This window comes from Pipra filicauda, unplaced genomic scaffold, assembly GCF_003945595.2.
Source record: "Pipra filicauda isolate LSUMZ 115617 unplaced genomic scaffold, ASM394559v2 scaffold14_size4853619_pilon, whole genome shotgun sequence".
Taxonomy (NCBI): Eukaryota; Metazoa; Chordata; class Aves; order Passeriformes; family Pipridae; genus Pipra; species Pipra filicauda.
In genome coordinates, this window is record NW_024103985.1 from 2,878,901 (window position 1) to 2,895,412 (window position 16,512).

General features: G+C 43.9%; 2 protein-coding genes and 1 non-coding gene across 14 annotated transcripts in view; all 3 read left to right on the plus strand.

Moving 5' to 3' along the window:
- Positions 1-645: 645 nt before the first annotated feature.
- LOC113994262 (E1A-binding protein p400-like) lies at positions 646-12,829 on the plus strand. The gene is made up of 13 exons (XM_027733122.2): positions 646-1,338; positions 2,164-2,330; positions 5,014-5,177; positions 6,391-6,558; positions 7,066-7,221; positions 7,417-7,476; positions 7,883-8,222; positions 8,750-8,952; positions 9,034-9,206; positions 10,196-10,392; positions 11,176-11,287; positions 11,673-11,825; positions 12,329-12,829. The coding sequence occupies exons 7-13, from the start codon at positions 7,987-7,989 to the stop codon at positions 12,827-12,829; spliced, it is 1,575 nt and encodes a 524-aa protein (XP_027588923.2). The 5' UTR covers positions 646-1,338; positions 2,164-2,330; positions 5,014-5,177; positions 6,391-6,558; positions 7,066-7,221; positions 7,417-7,476; positions 7,883-7,986.
- On the plus strand, positions 9,581-9,719 carry LOC113994296. The gene has a single exon (XR_003543007.1). It is a non-coding gene; the product is annotated as a small nucleolar RNA SNORA49 (small nucleolar RNA).
- The window catches only part of LOC113994209 (E1A-binding protein p400), a 46,764-nt gene continuing 42,997 nt past the window's right edge, over positions 12,746-16,512 (plus strand). For 11 of the 12 annotated variants that reach the window (XM_039378891.1, XM_039378892.1, XM_039378894.1 and 8 more), the window contains exons 1-2: positions 12,746-12,825; positions 14,798-16,150. In XM_039378891.1, coding sequence (XP_039234825.1) covers positions 14,828-16,150 — 1,323 coding nt within the window. In that variant the 5' untranslated portion in view covers positions 12,746-12,825; positions 14,798-14,827. Of the gene's footprint in view, positions 12,826-13,025; positions 13,097-14,797; positions 16,151-16,512 lie in introns of those variants that run through there. The other variant, XM_027732964.2, reaches the window with a different exon arrangement.

Below are 16,512 nucleotides of genomic sequence, written 5' to 3' on the forward strand. Positions count from 1 at the left end.
CTGCTCTGCATTATCTTCTATCCACAGCTCCATCTTTCTATGCCTTTCAATCGGAAAAAAAAAAATTACCTTTATTTGCATACAATGAAGGTCCCAAAACTGTGACATGGATCGCAGTTGAGATAAATGGGGACTTCTGTTGCTAGCCTTTGCAGAAAACAAATAACAAAAATAAAAATAAAAATAGAAGGACGCCCCCCCCGCCTCTCCCCCCCCGTGAGAGGGGAATGGTATCGCCGAGCGCCCGGCGGGGCGGGGCCGCCGGAGGGGCGGGGCGGGGGAACCCGATGAGAGCGGGGGTGCGGGGATGGAGCGGGGATGGCACAGGGGGTGCGGGGGTGGTACAGGGTATGCGGGGTCAGTCAGGGTGTGCAGGGGTGGAACAGGGTGTGCGGCGGTGGTACAGGGTGTGCGGGGGTGGTACAGGGTATGGGGGGTCAGTCAGGGTGTGGCAGGGGTGGTACAGGGTGTGCGGGGGCGGTACAGGGTGTGCGGGGGTGGTCAGGGTGTGCGGGGGTGGTACAGGGTATGCGGGGTCAGTCAGGGTGTGCGGGGTCGGTCGGGGTGTGCGGGGCGGGGCCGTGGGACACCCGGCGGGGTCTGCGGGTGCCGGGCGGTGCGGGACACGGCTGGTGGTGCGCGGAGGGGCCGGGGGGCCGCAGGGGAGGAGGGCAGTCCCGAGGTGGGCTCCCCGGTGCTGCCCAGCTCCGCCTCAGAGCCCCTTCCCTCTCTTCTGGGAGATGGAGGGCGATGAACAAACTCCCTCCGTCCTCCCCGGGGCACCCACAGCTCCGCCGTGCGGGTCCTTCGGGATATTCCTGCCGGGAAAGGCGCAGGCGGGCAGGGCAGGGCTGGTGATGCGCGGCCCTTGCACGGTCAGGTCCCTTGTCCGGTCAGATCCCTCGGCTCTGCACTGGAGCTCAGCCGGCGCGGGCGGTACCGCGTTCCCGAGGCAGCATTTACACCCCGCTGGGTTCCCGTGAGTGCTGTACGGTCCATAATGTCCTTACAGGGTGAACCATCCCGCCTCGCTGCTCTGTGAAACCGAAGGTCTGTAAAAGGCACGAGTGACTCCAGCCTGTTGTTGCAGGTTCTGTCGTCTCCCCTGTGTGACAGCACCGGCCTCTCTCTGTCCCTGCGCTGACTGCGGGGTTGGTCATCACGAGTCCGAGGGCTGGACAGAAACTAAAGCACCTGTTGACCCTCCTGAGTTGTCTTCAGAGTACAGACACACCCAGGATGTGCTGCAGGAACCCTCCGTGTCTGACTGCCAGAAGTAAAGCAGTTGGATAAATCTGCTGGGACAATAGAATTCAAGTGATTAATGTGACTTAAAAGGTCAGTGACCATTGAGATCAACTCCCTTTATAGTTGGGCAGGAAGCAATTCTGTGATCATAAAAACCATTTCATAGCAAAATAACGTAGAAGTTAAATCAGACATAAGTGTGGATGGAGCTTTGGGAGTGTTAGTCCAATGCACTGCTTTACTGATAATGAGATACTTTGTTAGGTTAACTTTATTTTGTTTCAAAAATAGCTCTTCACAGAGACATCTAATTAGTTCTGACAAAAGTTTAAAAAAAAAGTCACAGTCTTTAAAATAATGCTGGTACATTTAGTACATATATTAACGATTTACGATTAAATGTAAGTTTTAAGCTTTGTAATTAAAGATAATTGCTTTAATGAGCTTTTCTGTAATTGTACCATTATATCTAATACCAATTATTACACTTTTTAAAAACCCTCTGGAGAAAATCTTGGAAATCTTAGTGAGTGCTGCACATCTCATTTTCCATGCACTGGGTTTAAATTTGCACCCTCTGAGCCTAATTTGTTGCTTTCCTTAATTAATGTTTTTGCATGAAATTTTTCCCTTTTGGTCATTTGATACCGTGATAATGATTGGTTGTGTAGTTGCCAGCCTTCTGTAGGATGTTGTTAACAAAGATCTCGGTGTTGCCAGGTTGAAGAGCAAGTAAGTACATCCTGGGCTGGCATTCTGATTGATTCACACCTTCAGAGCTTTCAGGCAGGCAGTTGTATTGGGGTGTGGTGGGAAGTTGATTTGACCAGCCATGTAACAGCCTGTATTGCCACTTTCTTCGGCACTGTTTTGTTATTTCACTATTTTATTTACTGAAATTCCAGTTTTTATAAGTCTCTCTGCAGGTGGAATGCCTCCTGTTCCTCAAGTGGCTCAACAGATTAGCCAGGAGGGAGACCAACAGCAAAATGGACCAAACTTGCCAAGTTTGCATAATTCCTTCCCTGATCCACACAGCAGGAACCCAGCTTTTCCTCAGCAGGTACAACCAGCAGGCTGGGGTAAGAAGCATGTGGTTGTGGTCCCAGCTCCAGTTCCCTCACCACAACAGGTGTCAGATTTGCATATTATGTTGTCTGTGGCTTTGAAGGCTGGTTTTTGTGCATTAGAATTGCTGTTGTCATCTGCTCTGCACCATTAAATAGTCTGAAACTGGGAAGAGAGTATCCTCAGAATCAGAATGGTAAATCTGTCTCATTAGAAGTCTAAGATTAATTTTTGGCACTCTACTTTCCCTTGAACTTTTACTTCTGTGAAGAACATATCTGTTCATTTATATCATTTGCAATGTCTGCCCAACTCTCAGTTTAAGTATTGTTGTGCTGGATTTTCATTTTTGTTGGATCAAATGCATTGCATTCCTCAAAATAAGTGCCAGGTGTGTGTGGAAGGCTGCAGGTAAGTGAATTATAGGTGCAGCAAGAGGGAACAGCGTGTTTACCCCTCCCTGTGCCCTGGCAGTGTTGACCTTTGTGTTTTGTGTGCAGACTTTGTGGATGGCAGAATTTATTACTCCAACGTGGGGAGAAAGGAGCAAATAATTTCAGTAGTTTATGCAGATGACTTTGCCAAGCCTGATAATTTTCTTCATATAGCTATGGTATAGCACAGCTGGGTATAAATCTTTCTTTACAGTAAAACTTCGTGTTCATTTAAATTTAGAGTGCTCTGTAGATACCTGTGTCTCTCATTTGGTTTTAATTAGTGCTGCAGACACAAATGATTTTTCCTGAAGAAAGAAAAGGAATGAGAAGGAATCAGGCACGTTCTCTAGGGAAGAGAGCATTTGTTCTTGTAATGAAATCCTAGAAGGAGGTTTAATTAAACAGAATCCATTATTTTAACTTTTTATGCAGCCTGTTTAGAATAAGGGGGGAGGAATCACAAAGAAAATTAGCTCTGCTTGTGCTTGCTTGCCAGCAGTTGCAGGATGCTTACATGTGTTAATAAAAATGCCAGAAGCTAAATATCTTTTTATATGAACTTCTCAGAGAGTTCTGTCCATGTGCCATCTGGCAGAGTATTTAAATTCTGTGAAATTTCTCACTGAATCAGCCCTGCACTTCTGATGAGATCTAGAGGTACTATATTTTAGGAGGAAAAACATAAAAGTTCTCGAGTACCACTGCATCCCAAGCTTCTCTACTGATTTTTCATCATACTGCTGCCTTATAAAGTCCTTCAGAGACTTTACATAAATCTGCACAAAACTCATTATTCATTATCTTTTAACAAAGTGCAACTTCAAACTGTAGAATGTTTACAAGGATTGGATAATAATTTCTGTTGATTATCCATGTACCATTTTTCACAGTGTCTCTGTCTTGTTTTTGTGTTGTGCAGTAGGAAACATGAGTTTAATTATGTTTACTCGAAGGAAAATGAAATTCTGCAGCGAATAACTGTGGCAATGGATTTGCCATATGCAGGATGGAAAAAGTCCTGTCAGAGATGGACTGGTGAGGAAAATAGCTCAAACGTTATGGAGACAGAAGTTTTTACTGTGGTTTAAACATGTTTCAAAATGGGCTTTTTGTATTTTCTGCAGTGTCACTGTCTCCCTCTCCCCGACACCCCCTGTGAAGCTATTGTCTCACACAAGGTGTCCTGGGAAGGTGTCCTGAGGTGTTTCTCATTGTTCCTTTGTTAACCCCTTCCTACTGGCTGTTTGACCCTTTACCTGATGGTTATTTCTGTGTGACCCTGAACTTGTGATTGGTCCCCTCTGACCCTCCTAAAAGCCTTATAAACCCCGACCCCACAATAAACTTCCTCTTTCCTCCGTCCCTCCCAGGTGGTCTGTGTGTGCTCCTTGCGGGGTCCCGGACCACTTGCAGGGGTGAGGGGAAGGGCATTCACCTCTCAGGTCATGGGGCTGGCAGCCTAAGGCCTGGAGGTCTCCCCCATCCCAATAATCCGCCGTAAATAACCATTGACTTTGTGCTAGTACTGAACTTAGTAGGTATGCTGGGAATTTGCTATCCTTGTCAAAGAAAGTGAGACTATTTTGTAACGTTTTCTGGTTTTCCTGAAATTTCCCAATTAACCTGAACTGCTTATCATGACCTGAGGAGCAGTAAAGGCATAGTTAAGCTGTGAACAGCCCTGGAGATGAGAAGCTGTATCAGATTCCAGTTTTGCTTTAACTGTTGTCTGTTTGTTTTTTTTTGCTAGTGATTTCAGCAATATTAGAGGCTTAAGAGAGACTGGATAAAGCTAAAAAAAGTAGCACTGTGTGTCCTGCGAAATTCAAATAGTTTCTTCTTTAAGCCTGTTGGAAAAATCATTTGGGGGTGGGGGGACAGGGTGAGCATCAAAGGCTTGTGAAGGAAATGGGGTTAATGTGTCAGGGTGGGAATGGGGGATCAGGAACACCAGTTCTACAAAGGATTGTAATTTGAGGGTTCTGCCCTGTTTTTGACTCCTGGTAACATGAGCATAATGCTCCATTTTCGTGGTGTAGGTTGTTGAAACCTTTTAAAGTAAGGGCAGCTGCTCTCTGAACAGTCACATGACACTTGGCTCTTCCAGGTTTCACTTTAGCTCTGCCATCAGCTGTGAGCTTTTCAGTCATTCTCAGATAATGGGGAATTATTACCATTATTTTTTTTAACTGCAACTGAATGGTAGTAAAATGTTTCTTCACTTTGTGTTTTTTTTTTTCTTTTTTTTTAATAACTTAAGCATGCAGACCGGTCTCTCTTCGATGTGATTGGGATGGAAAACCAAATTACTTGCTATGAGGCACAAATACTGCCAAAACTGAAGGTAACTAGAAAGCTTATTGAAGAGATCTATTGCTCCCCTTCAACACCCAGACTTGAGCCAGTGAAGCTCAAACCAAACAGGTATGTGGTGTTCTGGTGATTTATTTATTTGTTTGTTGATTGATTTATTTTAAGTAACAGGTGGAAATGAGTAATATTTATGAGGGCTGAGGGGATTAAATCAGAATTATTTGTTTCTCTTGGTATCTTTTGTTTACAGACTGATCACTGTGTGCCAGCCTTCTGAGGGAAAGCACAGTGATATTTACCACTTAATAGTTCTTTTCATTTGTGAAGGCTCAGTCTTGATCTTTTCTGACACACTCAATAGAGTTGAAGTCTCTTGTGGTTTTGATCAAACAGTGGAAGTGACTTCTGCAGTAGAGTTTCCTAAACAGAATAATTAAATCTTCTCCTAGTTAATTTTAAATCTAAGACCTACTCGCAAAGCACTTAAAGAATTTTTAATTTTTTTTTCCTGGGGGAGGAAAAGACATTCTGTTAAATTTTGAGCTTATTTGTTTATTGCTGATGACTCTGTGAAGAGCAGTTGGGAGGGCTCATTTCTGAGTCTTGGAGCAAATGTAATTTTGCTGTAGAGCAATGTAGCCTTAAATTTTACAATAAATTAACCTGATAAAAGCAGAGTATGGTTAGTGAAGCCCAAGACAGCTTGTGTGACATGTGGCTGTGACAGGTGACAATGAGGATGTCCTGCACTAGTTTTATTAGGCCATTCTGCCAGAAGGGAGCATTGACAGTTAATGAAATTAAAGAATTGGAAGGAATAGCTGAAATATATATGTGAAGTAGATAAAGAACTTGTTCTTTTCCTATCTAGACATCTTTGGTTTCCTGGAAGCAGCACACACTAAACCGTTACTGTGAAGTCAGCTTTTACAACTGCAGTGTTTTTAACCCCATATCCATAGTTAAGGCTTTGCTCCATTAAGAAGTTTGACTCTTTTTGGGAGCTCTCTTGCTGTGTCCAGCCTCCAAAGATGATTAAAGGATATGGGAGCTCTGTCCTGCCCCTTCCACGTAATCTTTCAGTGAGGACTGGAGCCTCAGAGCATTTGCATTTTACAGTATATTGTGTTTCTTCTCCATGTTGAGGGAAGCAGAATCCCTCCTGCCCTATGCTCTCCATTTGGGTGCCTCTTCAAGCTCAGATTACTGACTCAAAATAAGTATTTGCCTTAGATCTTGATTTTTTGTATTGGGATGAATGGATTAACAGCTTCCTAGTGTATGTTTTGTTGAATGTGTAGAAAGATCATCTGTTAATTTTTAGGTTATTTACACCAGTGCAGTATGGACAGAAACCTGAGGGTAGGACTAAAGACTTCTCAAGGTCTCAGGTGCAGCAGACAGTGGACACAGCAGCAATGGCAGATCATCATGAGAAAATACAAAGACTACAACCCCTTGCCCTGTTCTCAAACAAATCAGCATAGGAAAGGTGTGTTGTATGTAAAATAAACCATTGCTTTCTGGTTTGCTCTCTTTTTTTTTTTTAAATATTGTTTGAATATGGGGAAGAAATGAGGTTGTACTCCATGTGTTTGTGTATCAAGTTCCATTAGCAGGTTTCTAACAGGACTTTCCTCACAAAATCAAAATAAAATCCCTTATAGTCTATTTGTCCTTCATAAACAGAACAATACTATTGTGAAAACACTGGAAATTTCACTGGCAGTTGTGTTTGTTGTCTTTCATTGCTAAAAATGAATTGTGCAGCAAAAGATCTCTTATTCTGTGGTTAGTTTTCACCCCAAAATTGGCAGTATTAGAGGGAGATCCAGTCTGTTTGCAGTTAAGTGCAGTGTAAGAGTTATGTCTGGAGTCAAGCTGCCTTTCAATAGCAATCCAGTGTCCCACACTGTGTGGATGGGATAAGCACTGAAATCCTGCAGTGTACAGTGAGGAAATTCTTCTTTTTACCTTTGTACCTCTTTTGTCTTCACAGCCAGCAAAACTTTACTCATGGCTTCCACAGCTGGAGCACAAGAGAGGATTGCTGAGGCAGAGAAGCCTGTAACATTACAGTTTAGAGGGAAAATGTTTACTGTGTCCTACAGTCAATTCTGTCAACTTATTGACAGACAGTCTCTGAAGCATCAAGGTAAGGTGCTACATGATTCAATTCATGTATTTATCTTTTTTTTAAAATCTTTTTTTTTTAACTTTTTAACCATTTAGAAATCAAAATTCTAGAATCTATAATTATCTTCATGTTGTAATATCATGTGTCTGTGAAATTATTTTTTTTTTCTTGTCTTGCTGCTTTCCTGGAAAAACAAATGAATTTATTAATGAGACAGTGGATGACCTGAGTACTAAACCTAAATCAGCATCTACACTTTCGTGTCCGACTCAGGTAGTGTGCTAACTCTTTATATCATAAGTATGTACTTGATCATGAACAATATATAGTTTACAAGATTCATGTGTGTGAAATAGTCAAAGCTTTAATATTTAAAGCATTTAGAATATTGTAATTTCCCAGTCTGATCCATCTGTACTCGTGGACTCTCCAATAGTTGCTTGAAAGTCCCATTACATTTTTGCCAGTAGGCATAGAGTAGGAAAGCAGATTTATTTTGCATTACAATACCAAACCTAACATCTGTCCCTGTATCACAAATACTAATTATCAGCTTTTCTCCTGCTCTCTTCTCCTTTCACACAACTTTTGTATTATTCACACAACTTTTGTATTATCTGAATTATCCTTATTTTCTACTTCGTTTTGCATAAATTTCTTTTTTTTTTTCTTGTATAAGCTTTATCTGGTCAAAATAGATTCAGAAAAGAATTTTGAATTTAAAGGGTATCCTAGAAGAAAAAAGACAACTGAAGGAACACCTGGACAAAATATATTCTTGGAATGAGCATCGTTGCTCCAGAACCCCCCTGTATGGCAGAGACCTGTTGGAAACTTGCTCTTGGATCAGTGAAAGAAAAATCTCAGCACTTTTCTGCCAGGATTAACAAGTGGTGCTGGGCTGGCTTTGCAGATTGCCTTCCCTATCCCAGTACTGCAGAGGTTCTGAAGGATCCACTGCAGGAACTCATTCTGACAGTGAAGCAGCAACAGATAGCCCTGAAGGATCTTATTATGAGGTAATTGAGACAAATTCATCTGCAGTCTGTGCACGGATTTGATGGGTGTATGCTACCCTCCAACACAGGGTGTTATGTGAAGTACTGTAAAATGCCAAAAGTGATAAATAAGCTGCCCTGTTTTATTCTTTTTGCAGGCTAAATTCCTTTATGCTGAATCTATTTGTATCCCAGATGTGTAATTTTAGATCATTTTAAGATCTTAAATAGTTCCATGGCAATTGTCATTAGTTATGTAGCAATTCTACTTTGACTTATCTTGTATTTGTTCTGTTAATACTGACAAAAAAGTAGGAGGTGTAGTAAACTTATCTTGATAACCTTATGGATAGTGGTAATTTCCTCTTGAGTGTTTTTTAGCATTTACTTGATGCTAACATAAAACTTCACACACTGATTTACTTTCAGTTGCCCTTAGCCAGGTGCTTTATGTTTCTATGCAAACATCTTCTTTATGACTGTTTTTGAGCTGTTAATAGCCCAAGCAGTTAAGAATTACTATCATAAAGTTTTGGGTTGTTTTACAGAGATCTCTGCGTGTTGCCAGCTGTAGCTGTCGCTCCTCCACGTTTGTATGTGACCCATCCTCCTCACACATATACCCATGGAATGAAGCTCTTGAAGTCTAATCTCAAGGAACAGCTCCTTCCCTACTCCCACTCAGTGCAGCAGACAGCAAGGCCTCGTTTTGTGCAGTTTCCAGATCCCCGACTGGTGCAGTGGGACTCAGGTATTAAAAACCTACCCCTGGCTCTACCTGGGCTTTCTCTAATGGTTGAGTGGGACCTGCAGGTTCTGGTTTCATAAACAGGCAAGATGGAAGCTCTGGCTGCCTTGCTTCGGAAGCTGAAAGCAAGAGGAGAGCGTGTGCTGATATGGACACAGGTGATTCCAATGCTTGATATCCTGGAGCTTTTCCTGAACCTCCATCTCCTCACGTACGTACGAGTTGGTGAGAGTGGTGCTCACAGCTGGCATTATCTGGTAAGAGGATCTCTTACTCGAGCTAATAGTTAATAGATGTTCATAGTGGGAGGGAAAGTGCTAAAGGGAAGCCTAATACATTTGCAAAATTCATTTGCATAATTCCCTTGCTTATTGAAGCAAATTATGTATGTAGCTGGAGCACAAATATGTAATTATATATGAAATATATCAGTCGTATTACTATTTGATGAGGCATCCAGAGTTTTTCCAAGAAGTATGGCACTAGTTGTCCTATGTTTATGAGTAATTTGTGCTTGAAATGCAGATGTTTTAGTTCACAATAGCATTTTGATTAACTGCTTTTGCTATCATTATCTGTAGCTATTTGCATTGTTAGTACTTGAAGTGTAGTTGCTGTTTTTATGTTGGCACTTCCTCAGCCTTACTCCAGGGGCTTTTATTTTCTGTAGAGTGCCCTGGCATTGCCTGAGGATAAATTGAAAGTATGCTCATTTCCCTCCCCAGTAAGATTCTCTGTATCCTCTGGGGCCTACAGTTTGAGCAAACATTAACAATATAGTTAAATTATTATCATTTTCTATTTCAAATTGTATCATTATGCTTTCTGTCAGATGCTATATTAAAGAATACTTTGCCCTAAAGCAACGCAAGGCAGCACAAAAGAAGGGATTCAATTTAGTCAACAGACAAAAAAAATGAGGAAGCACGTACAGGATACAATAACTCAGTCAGGTGTGCTTAGTCAGAGGACATAATGTGATTACTGTAATAGATCTTTAGATTTTTATCTGGCTGACTGGACCATAAATTAATAGTTTTAATGGTAGACAAATTAATTTTGAATCGTGTGGATCTGTAATGTGGGCAGTCAGATCCCTTAAAACGTTTGCATGCTTAATGTAGGTTGGGGAAGTTATAAGAAAGCAATTTTTCCAATCTTCTCATTTTGTTAAAAAAGTTTGTGCGGAGATTTATTCTTAATTAATGCGAATTCCTAATTAAGCTGCTTATTTTCCCCATTTTAGGAATCCATAAAAAACTTCAACCAACACAAGAGGATCTTCTGTGCTATCCTTTCTTCCCACACTCCTTCCACAGGTGTCAGTCACATGGATGTGAGCACTGTTGTCTTCTATGACACTGATTTGGATCTGCTGGTGGACACAAAGGCTGAGGAATGGTGTGCTAAAATTGCAAGAGGCAGAGATATCCACATATACAGGTGACTTATGCTAAGAAATAGTATTGGTGTTTTAAAATTGAAAATAGAGGGAAGATGATTTTGGGTGAAACTAGTTCAAGTCATTTGGTCTTCTGAGATCCCTTTAAAGATATATCATACATCTCCCCTTCAGACTAGAGGGAAAAATGAAAATTCTGTCCTCTTCCTTACTGTTTCTTCTGTTCCTGTCTTTCCCTCCCACTTTCATCTTACAAACCATCTGGACTTCTGTGTTGGGACAGTCAAAACAAATATGGGTGTTTTCAGCTCCTGATAAACAAGAAATGCCTTACTTGATCTATCACTGGATTTGAAATCCACTGGCGATGAGATGCTGATGTTTGTGTTGTTGGAAGATGTATTTGAAAGCTTCTCTCAAGTGACAGTTTCTTTCCTTGGAAGGCTGTGCTGAGAGCACAGGGGAGCTCTTGCTCACCTCACCACAGGCCAGGTGGGTGTGCAGAGCAGACAGTCTCAGCAAATACCCTGCTCTTGTATTTTTTGTTAAATCCAGATGTATAGAAGACAATCTGTTTATTGCTCATTTTGAAAACAAGAGCTTAAAAGAACATGGTGTTCTGAAAATATGAAATCAGGTGTATAAAGAAAGCTTTCCTCTAAAAAACTAAGAGTCAAATACAGAACTTCCTATGAAAACACCTGATGGACTCTAAATGAGTGTTGGTGCTCACTGCTGTCACTGTGGAGCATGAGACATGAAACAGTTGGGTTTCACAGAGGATCACTGTTTTATAGGCAACAGCATTTTGTTTTGTTTTACAGGCTTGTAAGTGGTAATTCTGTCGAAGAGAGGCTGTTGAAAAAAGGTATTAAACATTTGATTCAAGAACTGGCTGCTCGGGGAGACGATTGTTCAACAGACTTTTTATCTCAGGTACTATAACATTAAGAATGTGAGCAGTTACTTAATGATACATTAAAAAAAGTGTTTTTCTAGATCAGAATTTTGAATGCGTAGTTCTATATTTATTTCTATACTTGTTTGGGAGCCAGTGATATGTGTTAAAGTCAGTAGAGATCCTGAATTTTTAGCTCATATAGAAAATAGGAAGATAACTATCTAGAAATAAAAGTTGTTCCAATGACAATTTTACTCTATTATTGACATTGTTTTAATCAATCAAAAACAACATCTGCTGTAGCAAAAGCTGTCAAATATATCTGTAATCTGACTTTTCTAAACTCGATTTTAGGATGTTGAAATAATTTTTGACATCATACACTGTCTTATTGAATACTTGAAAACATGTTTCCATAAGGTTCTTTGCTCTGAATGTGGAAATGAGGATTCTAGAAAGTTTACAGAAGAGACACTGTCTGAGCTAAGAAATGACACAGATTCAGAGCTGTATGATTCAAGAAACACCATGGTTCCTTCTCAGTTAGAACAGCTGGCTAGCTTGGTGGGTCAGGTATGGTGACTTCTCTTGTTTTATGGAAACCTTCAGAAATATTTGGAATTTCCTGTGCAACAACCAAGTGGCTTTCATGAAGTACCTTATTTCCAATCTATTTACATTGAAGAGTTCTGTGCAAACTGAAATATTGAAACGCTCCTGGGAGGTAATTTGAGCTTGTTGATAGATCTGTTCATGTACCAAAGCACTTAAGTCACCAAATGTTCTCCTGAGGATTGTAAAGTATATTGGACTAAATGCACTTCATGATATATAAAGTGATATAAAACCAGTTTACAGCCCTGTGCTTTGCAGATACTTGTGATTTTTCTTACAAGGACTAGGATCTGTTTCTTCTTAACCATTAAATGACTATTCACAGCATTCCTTAAGTTTTGTCAGATTTGGATTGTCTCTTTTTCCCTTTGACTACTTGTGCAGGACCCAAGCCTGCCTCCTAATGACCAGTCAAGAGTGTTTGTAACAACTTGGGTGGGATTCTCTTTTTTTTTTTCCAGTTAGGAAAATGGAAGCCAATACTTGGAGCCTATTTTCAGTGGTACCATTGGGATGGGAGCAGACTCATGGTCCTCCCCGAGCCTCCTCCTCTCCAGGCTGAGCCCCCCCAGCTCCCTCAGGCCAGCCTCTCCTCCCAGGACTTGTGCTCCAGTCCCCTCACCAGCCTCGTCGCCCTTCTCTGGAGCTCGCAGGTGTTGTGGACTTTTACACCAAATCCTGAAGGACAGCCCTGCCTGCACAGAAGTACTTCCCCTCCGCTATCAATAAACACGAGTTTGTCCGTCCTGCCGCCGACTCTCGTTCCTATCGCGACATACGCGGGGGGGGACGACAGGAGCCCTCACACACCCTCCCTGCTGCGCAGGCGCAGCGGGCGGCGCATGCGCGGGCGGTGCGTGGGGCCGTGCGCAGGCGCGGCGGGCCCGCTCCGTGTAGTGGCGGCGCTGGTGGCGGCGGCCCCGCCCGCGCGTCCTGCCCGGGGCCCGCGGGGAGTGCGGTGAGTGCGGCCCGCGGGGCCTCGGCGCGGCCGGTACGGGTCCCCACAGCCTCCCCGATCCCCCTCCGAGCCTCGGGGGGCGGCCGCGAGGGGGGGCGCGGGCAGGGCCGGGCGCGGCGGGGGGAGCGGCGGCGGCGGCGGGGCCGGTGCTCGCCCGGGGCCCGGGCGGCCCCGCTCCGCGCACACAAAAGGCGATTCTCTGCTCCGGGACCTCCCCTTATCGGCCTGTAATTAATTAGATGTTTTCGCTGGAGCCGTGAGTGTTGGCGAGGTGCGAGTAATTAGAATAATGGGAGCTTGTTGCTGGCGGTAGGTTGGTATCGTTTGAATCTTAATTATTTGGTGTCGGCGCTGCGAAAGAGCCACAACACCGCCAAGAATTGCGCTGTTGTTAAATCTCGTGGAAAAAGGGCCTGTAAGGAGTGGAATTTTTTTTTTTCCTTCCCGCTCTGCGGACGGAGCTCGCTCGGATTTGAGCTCCGGGGAGCGGGAGAGGCGAGAAGCCACCGGGATGAACACTTGGGCAGGAGAGCAGGACCCACCGGGATGAACCCCGCGGCAGGAGAGCGGGACCCACCGGGATGAGCCCCTGGGCAGGAGAGCGGGACCCACCGCGATGAGCCCCGCGGCAGGAGAGCCGGGAGCCGCCGGGATGAGCCCCTGGGCAGGAGAGCGGAACCCACCGGGATGAGCCCCTGGCACGGGAGGTCCCGAGCTCTCGGCCCCTCCTGTCACTGCTGTCAGCTCTGTGACAGCGCTGCCCTGCTGCACCTTCCCGGGCAGCCGGCACTTTCCCGCGGCAAGGAAGGGAGTATCTCCATCCCCAGGGCTTGAGCAGATTGTGCAGACAGCCCAGGACACAGGGGAGCGGAGGTGTGATGTGTTCCGTGCCTGGGCAGCGGGGAAGCAGGACGGGCAGCTCCCGCTGCATCCCGCACTTCCCAGTAGTGCTTCCCAGTAGTTCCGCGGTGCTGCTGCCTGTTGCCACTTGCAAACAACTCGGAGTTAGGAACGCAGAGGCAGCACGCTTGTTTATGTGTGTGTTTGTGCTGAAATACCAAAAACGAAACTGTTGCTTTCAAAATGCGCGAGAGACTTTGATTTAAAAAAAAAAAAAATTACCAGGTTTCATTTTTTCTGCTAGTCACTGCTGTGCGACTCCCAGCCTGAATCTACCTGTCTGCGCTTGTCTGTGGGATTTTTGTTTGTCTGTGATTGAAATAGAAAGCCAGAACGTTTTTTATTTTGGGTTTTGGGTAGCTTGACTGAATAAACAGCGTTTTAAAAGAATTACAGGTTTGGTTAATTCTAATCTCTTAAGTGTTCTGAGGGAAAGAGAAGGCAGAGTTAAGCATCAAGTACAGTACTTTTTCAAGCATCCGAATGATTTGGTAGGGAGTTTATTCATGATGCATTTTTTGAGTTGAATAGTTGGTCCATTTTTATATTTTTAGTTACCGTTGAAGCAATGAACTATATGTTGCAAACAATTATGTTTACAGGAACTTTGTATTAAGAGTTAAAAGCACTGAAAGATTGGGAATAATAAGCAAAAAAAAAAGAGAGTAGATGTATTTATATTGGAGACTTGATTCTTGAAGTTCCATGAAAAGGGAAAAAGTTTTCTTTGTTGGTTTTTTTATTTATTTATTTGAAGTCATTCTAACTAGCTAAGGGGAACATATCAGTCTTTAGTTATGATATTCCGTAGTTATGATGATGCTATAGTTATAATATATTCTATATCATAACTATTCAATAGCACTTTGTTAACTAGAGACATGTATGAGGGATTTAAGTGAGCTTTAGTTGTGCTGAGGGTTTTGTATAATTTGAAACATTTTAAGTAACTGGCAAACCAGGATAAGAGAAGTTCTTGCTGTAAGGTAGTCTTTCTAATGGTAACTAGATAGTTTCAGCTACAGAAGTGATTTTACCTTCCCTGAATTTCTGCTTTTGTGTATTTCTTTAGAGTATACTGTAAAACCCTAGATCAGTGAGAATGCACCATGGTAATGGTCCTCAGAATGCCCAGCGCCAGCTCCAGAGGTCCAGGTCCTTCACAGGCAGTGAGGGAGAAGAACAACAGGCAAATCTACCCCAGTCCCCTGCAGCTTCTTTTGCACCCTCTGCAAGTCCATCTGCCCCCCAGTCCCCCAGCTACCAAATCCAGCAGTTCATCATGAGCCGGAGCCCGGTGGCAGGGCAGAATGTGAACATCACTCTGCAGAACGTGGGCCCCGTGGCCTCGGGAAACCAGCAGATAACCCTGACCCCGCTGCCACTGCCCAACCCCACGTCCCCGAGCTTCCAGTTCAGCCCCCAGCAGAGGCGGTTCGAGCATGGATCCCCATCCTACATCCAGGTTACTTCCCCGCTGCCCCAGCAAGTGCAGTCCCAGAGCCCCACCCAGCCCAACCCCGTGCCGGTGCAGACGCTGCCCAACGTCCGGGCCGGCACTCCGGGCCCTGGCCTGGGAATGTGCAGCCAGAGCCCTACGAGGGGATTTGTGGACGCCAGTGTGCTCGTGAGACAAATCAGCTTGAGCCCTTCCAACGGGGGACACTTCGTGTACCAGGAAGGACCGGGAATTGCACAGATTGCTCAAGGAGCTGCTGCACAAGTACAGCTTCCATCCTCCGGGGCGCCGGCGACGGTGAGGGAGCGCCGGCTGTCGCAGCCCCACTCGCAGTCTGGGGGCACCATCCACCATCTGGGCCCTCAGAGCCCCGTGGCCAGCGGGGCCAACATGCAATCCTTGACTAGCCCAGGCCACATTACGACGACCAGCTTGCCACCCCAAATCAGCAATATTATCCAAGGGCAGCTTATGCAACAGCAGCAGCAAGTGCTTCAAGGGCAACAGCTGGGTAGACCCATTGGATTTGACAGGACTTCTGGTGGATTGATAGCGGGAGTTGGAGGACCTGGTGCGTTTGGGATGACATCACCTCCTCCTCCCACAAGTCCTTCACGGGCCACTGTGCCACAGGGGCTGTCGAGTCTTCCTCTTACTCCAACAGCTAATACAGCAGTGAAAAAACAACCCAAAAAGTTGGAGGAGATTCCTCCTGCCAACCAAGAGACTGCTCAAATGAGGAAACTGTGTTTGGATCATCACCATAAGCAGATGGAAATTCTTAAGGAAACTTTTAAGGAATGTTTGATTGAACTGTTTTTCCTGCAACATCTTCAAGGGAATATGATGGACTTTTTAGCTTTCAAGAAGAAACATTGTGTTCCACTCCAAGCATACCTGAGGCAAAATGACTTGGATCTAGAGGAGGAAGAAGAAGAAGAACAATCCGAGGTCATCAATGATGAGGTAAGAAATCTGTCAGTTAACGTTTTTGGAATAAAATTGTAAATGAAGTTGTAGCATCTTAATTGTGAAGTATTAAAGAACGTGACAGGACCTGAAAAATCATTTTTACTTGATGAAGTATGGCAGTTTTTCATTTAATAGGTGGCCTGAGAGAATGCAGTTCTGCTAGGTAGTGTGGGTCGATGGGTCAGTTTGAGTGTGCTGTTAGATATATGTATTTGAAAGAAAAGAGTAGAGAGGTGAAAGGAGCTTTCATTGTCCTGATTAGTAGCACACTAATAAAGATAGTATTAGTGTGGAAGCTGATTTAAACTGTCAGAGAGGACATGACTAGGAATTGTCATTTAAATTTCACTTACTAG

Bases quoted from the DNA above. Each gene is read 5' to 3' on its own strand.
- LOC113994262 (XM_027733122.2), top strand. From the start codon at position 7,987: ATGAGCATCGTTGCTCCAGAACCCCCCTGTATGGCAGAGACCTGTTGG. The intron at 8,223-8,749 runs GTAATTGAGACA...GTTGTTTTACAG, and splicing joins CTGAAGGATCTTATTATGAG to AGATCTCTGCGTGTTGCCAG. The intron at 8,953-9,033 runs GTATTAAAAACC...TTTCATAAACAG, and splicing joins ACTGGTGCAGTGGGACTCAG to GCAAGATGGAAGCTCTGGCT.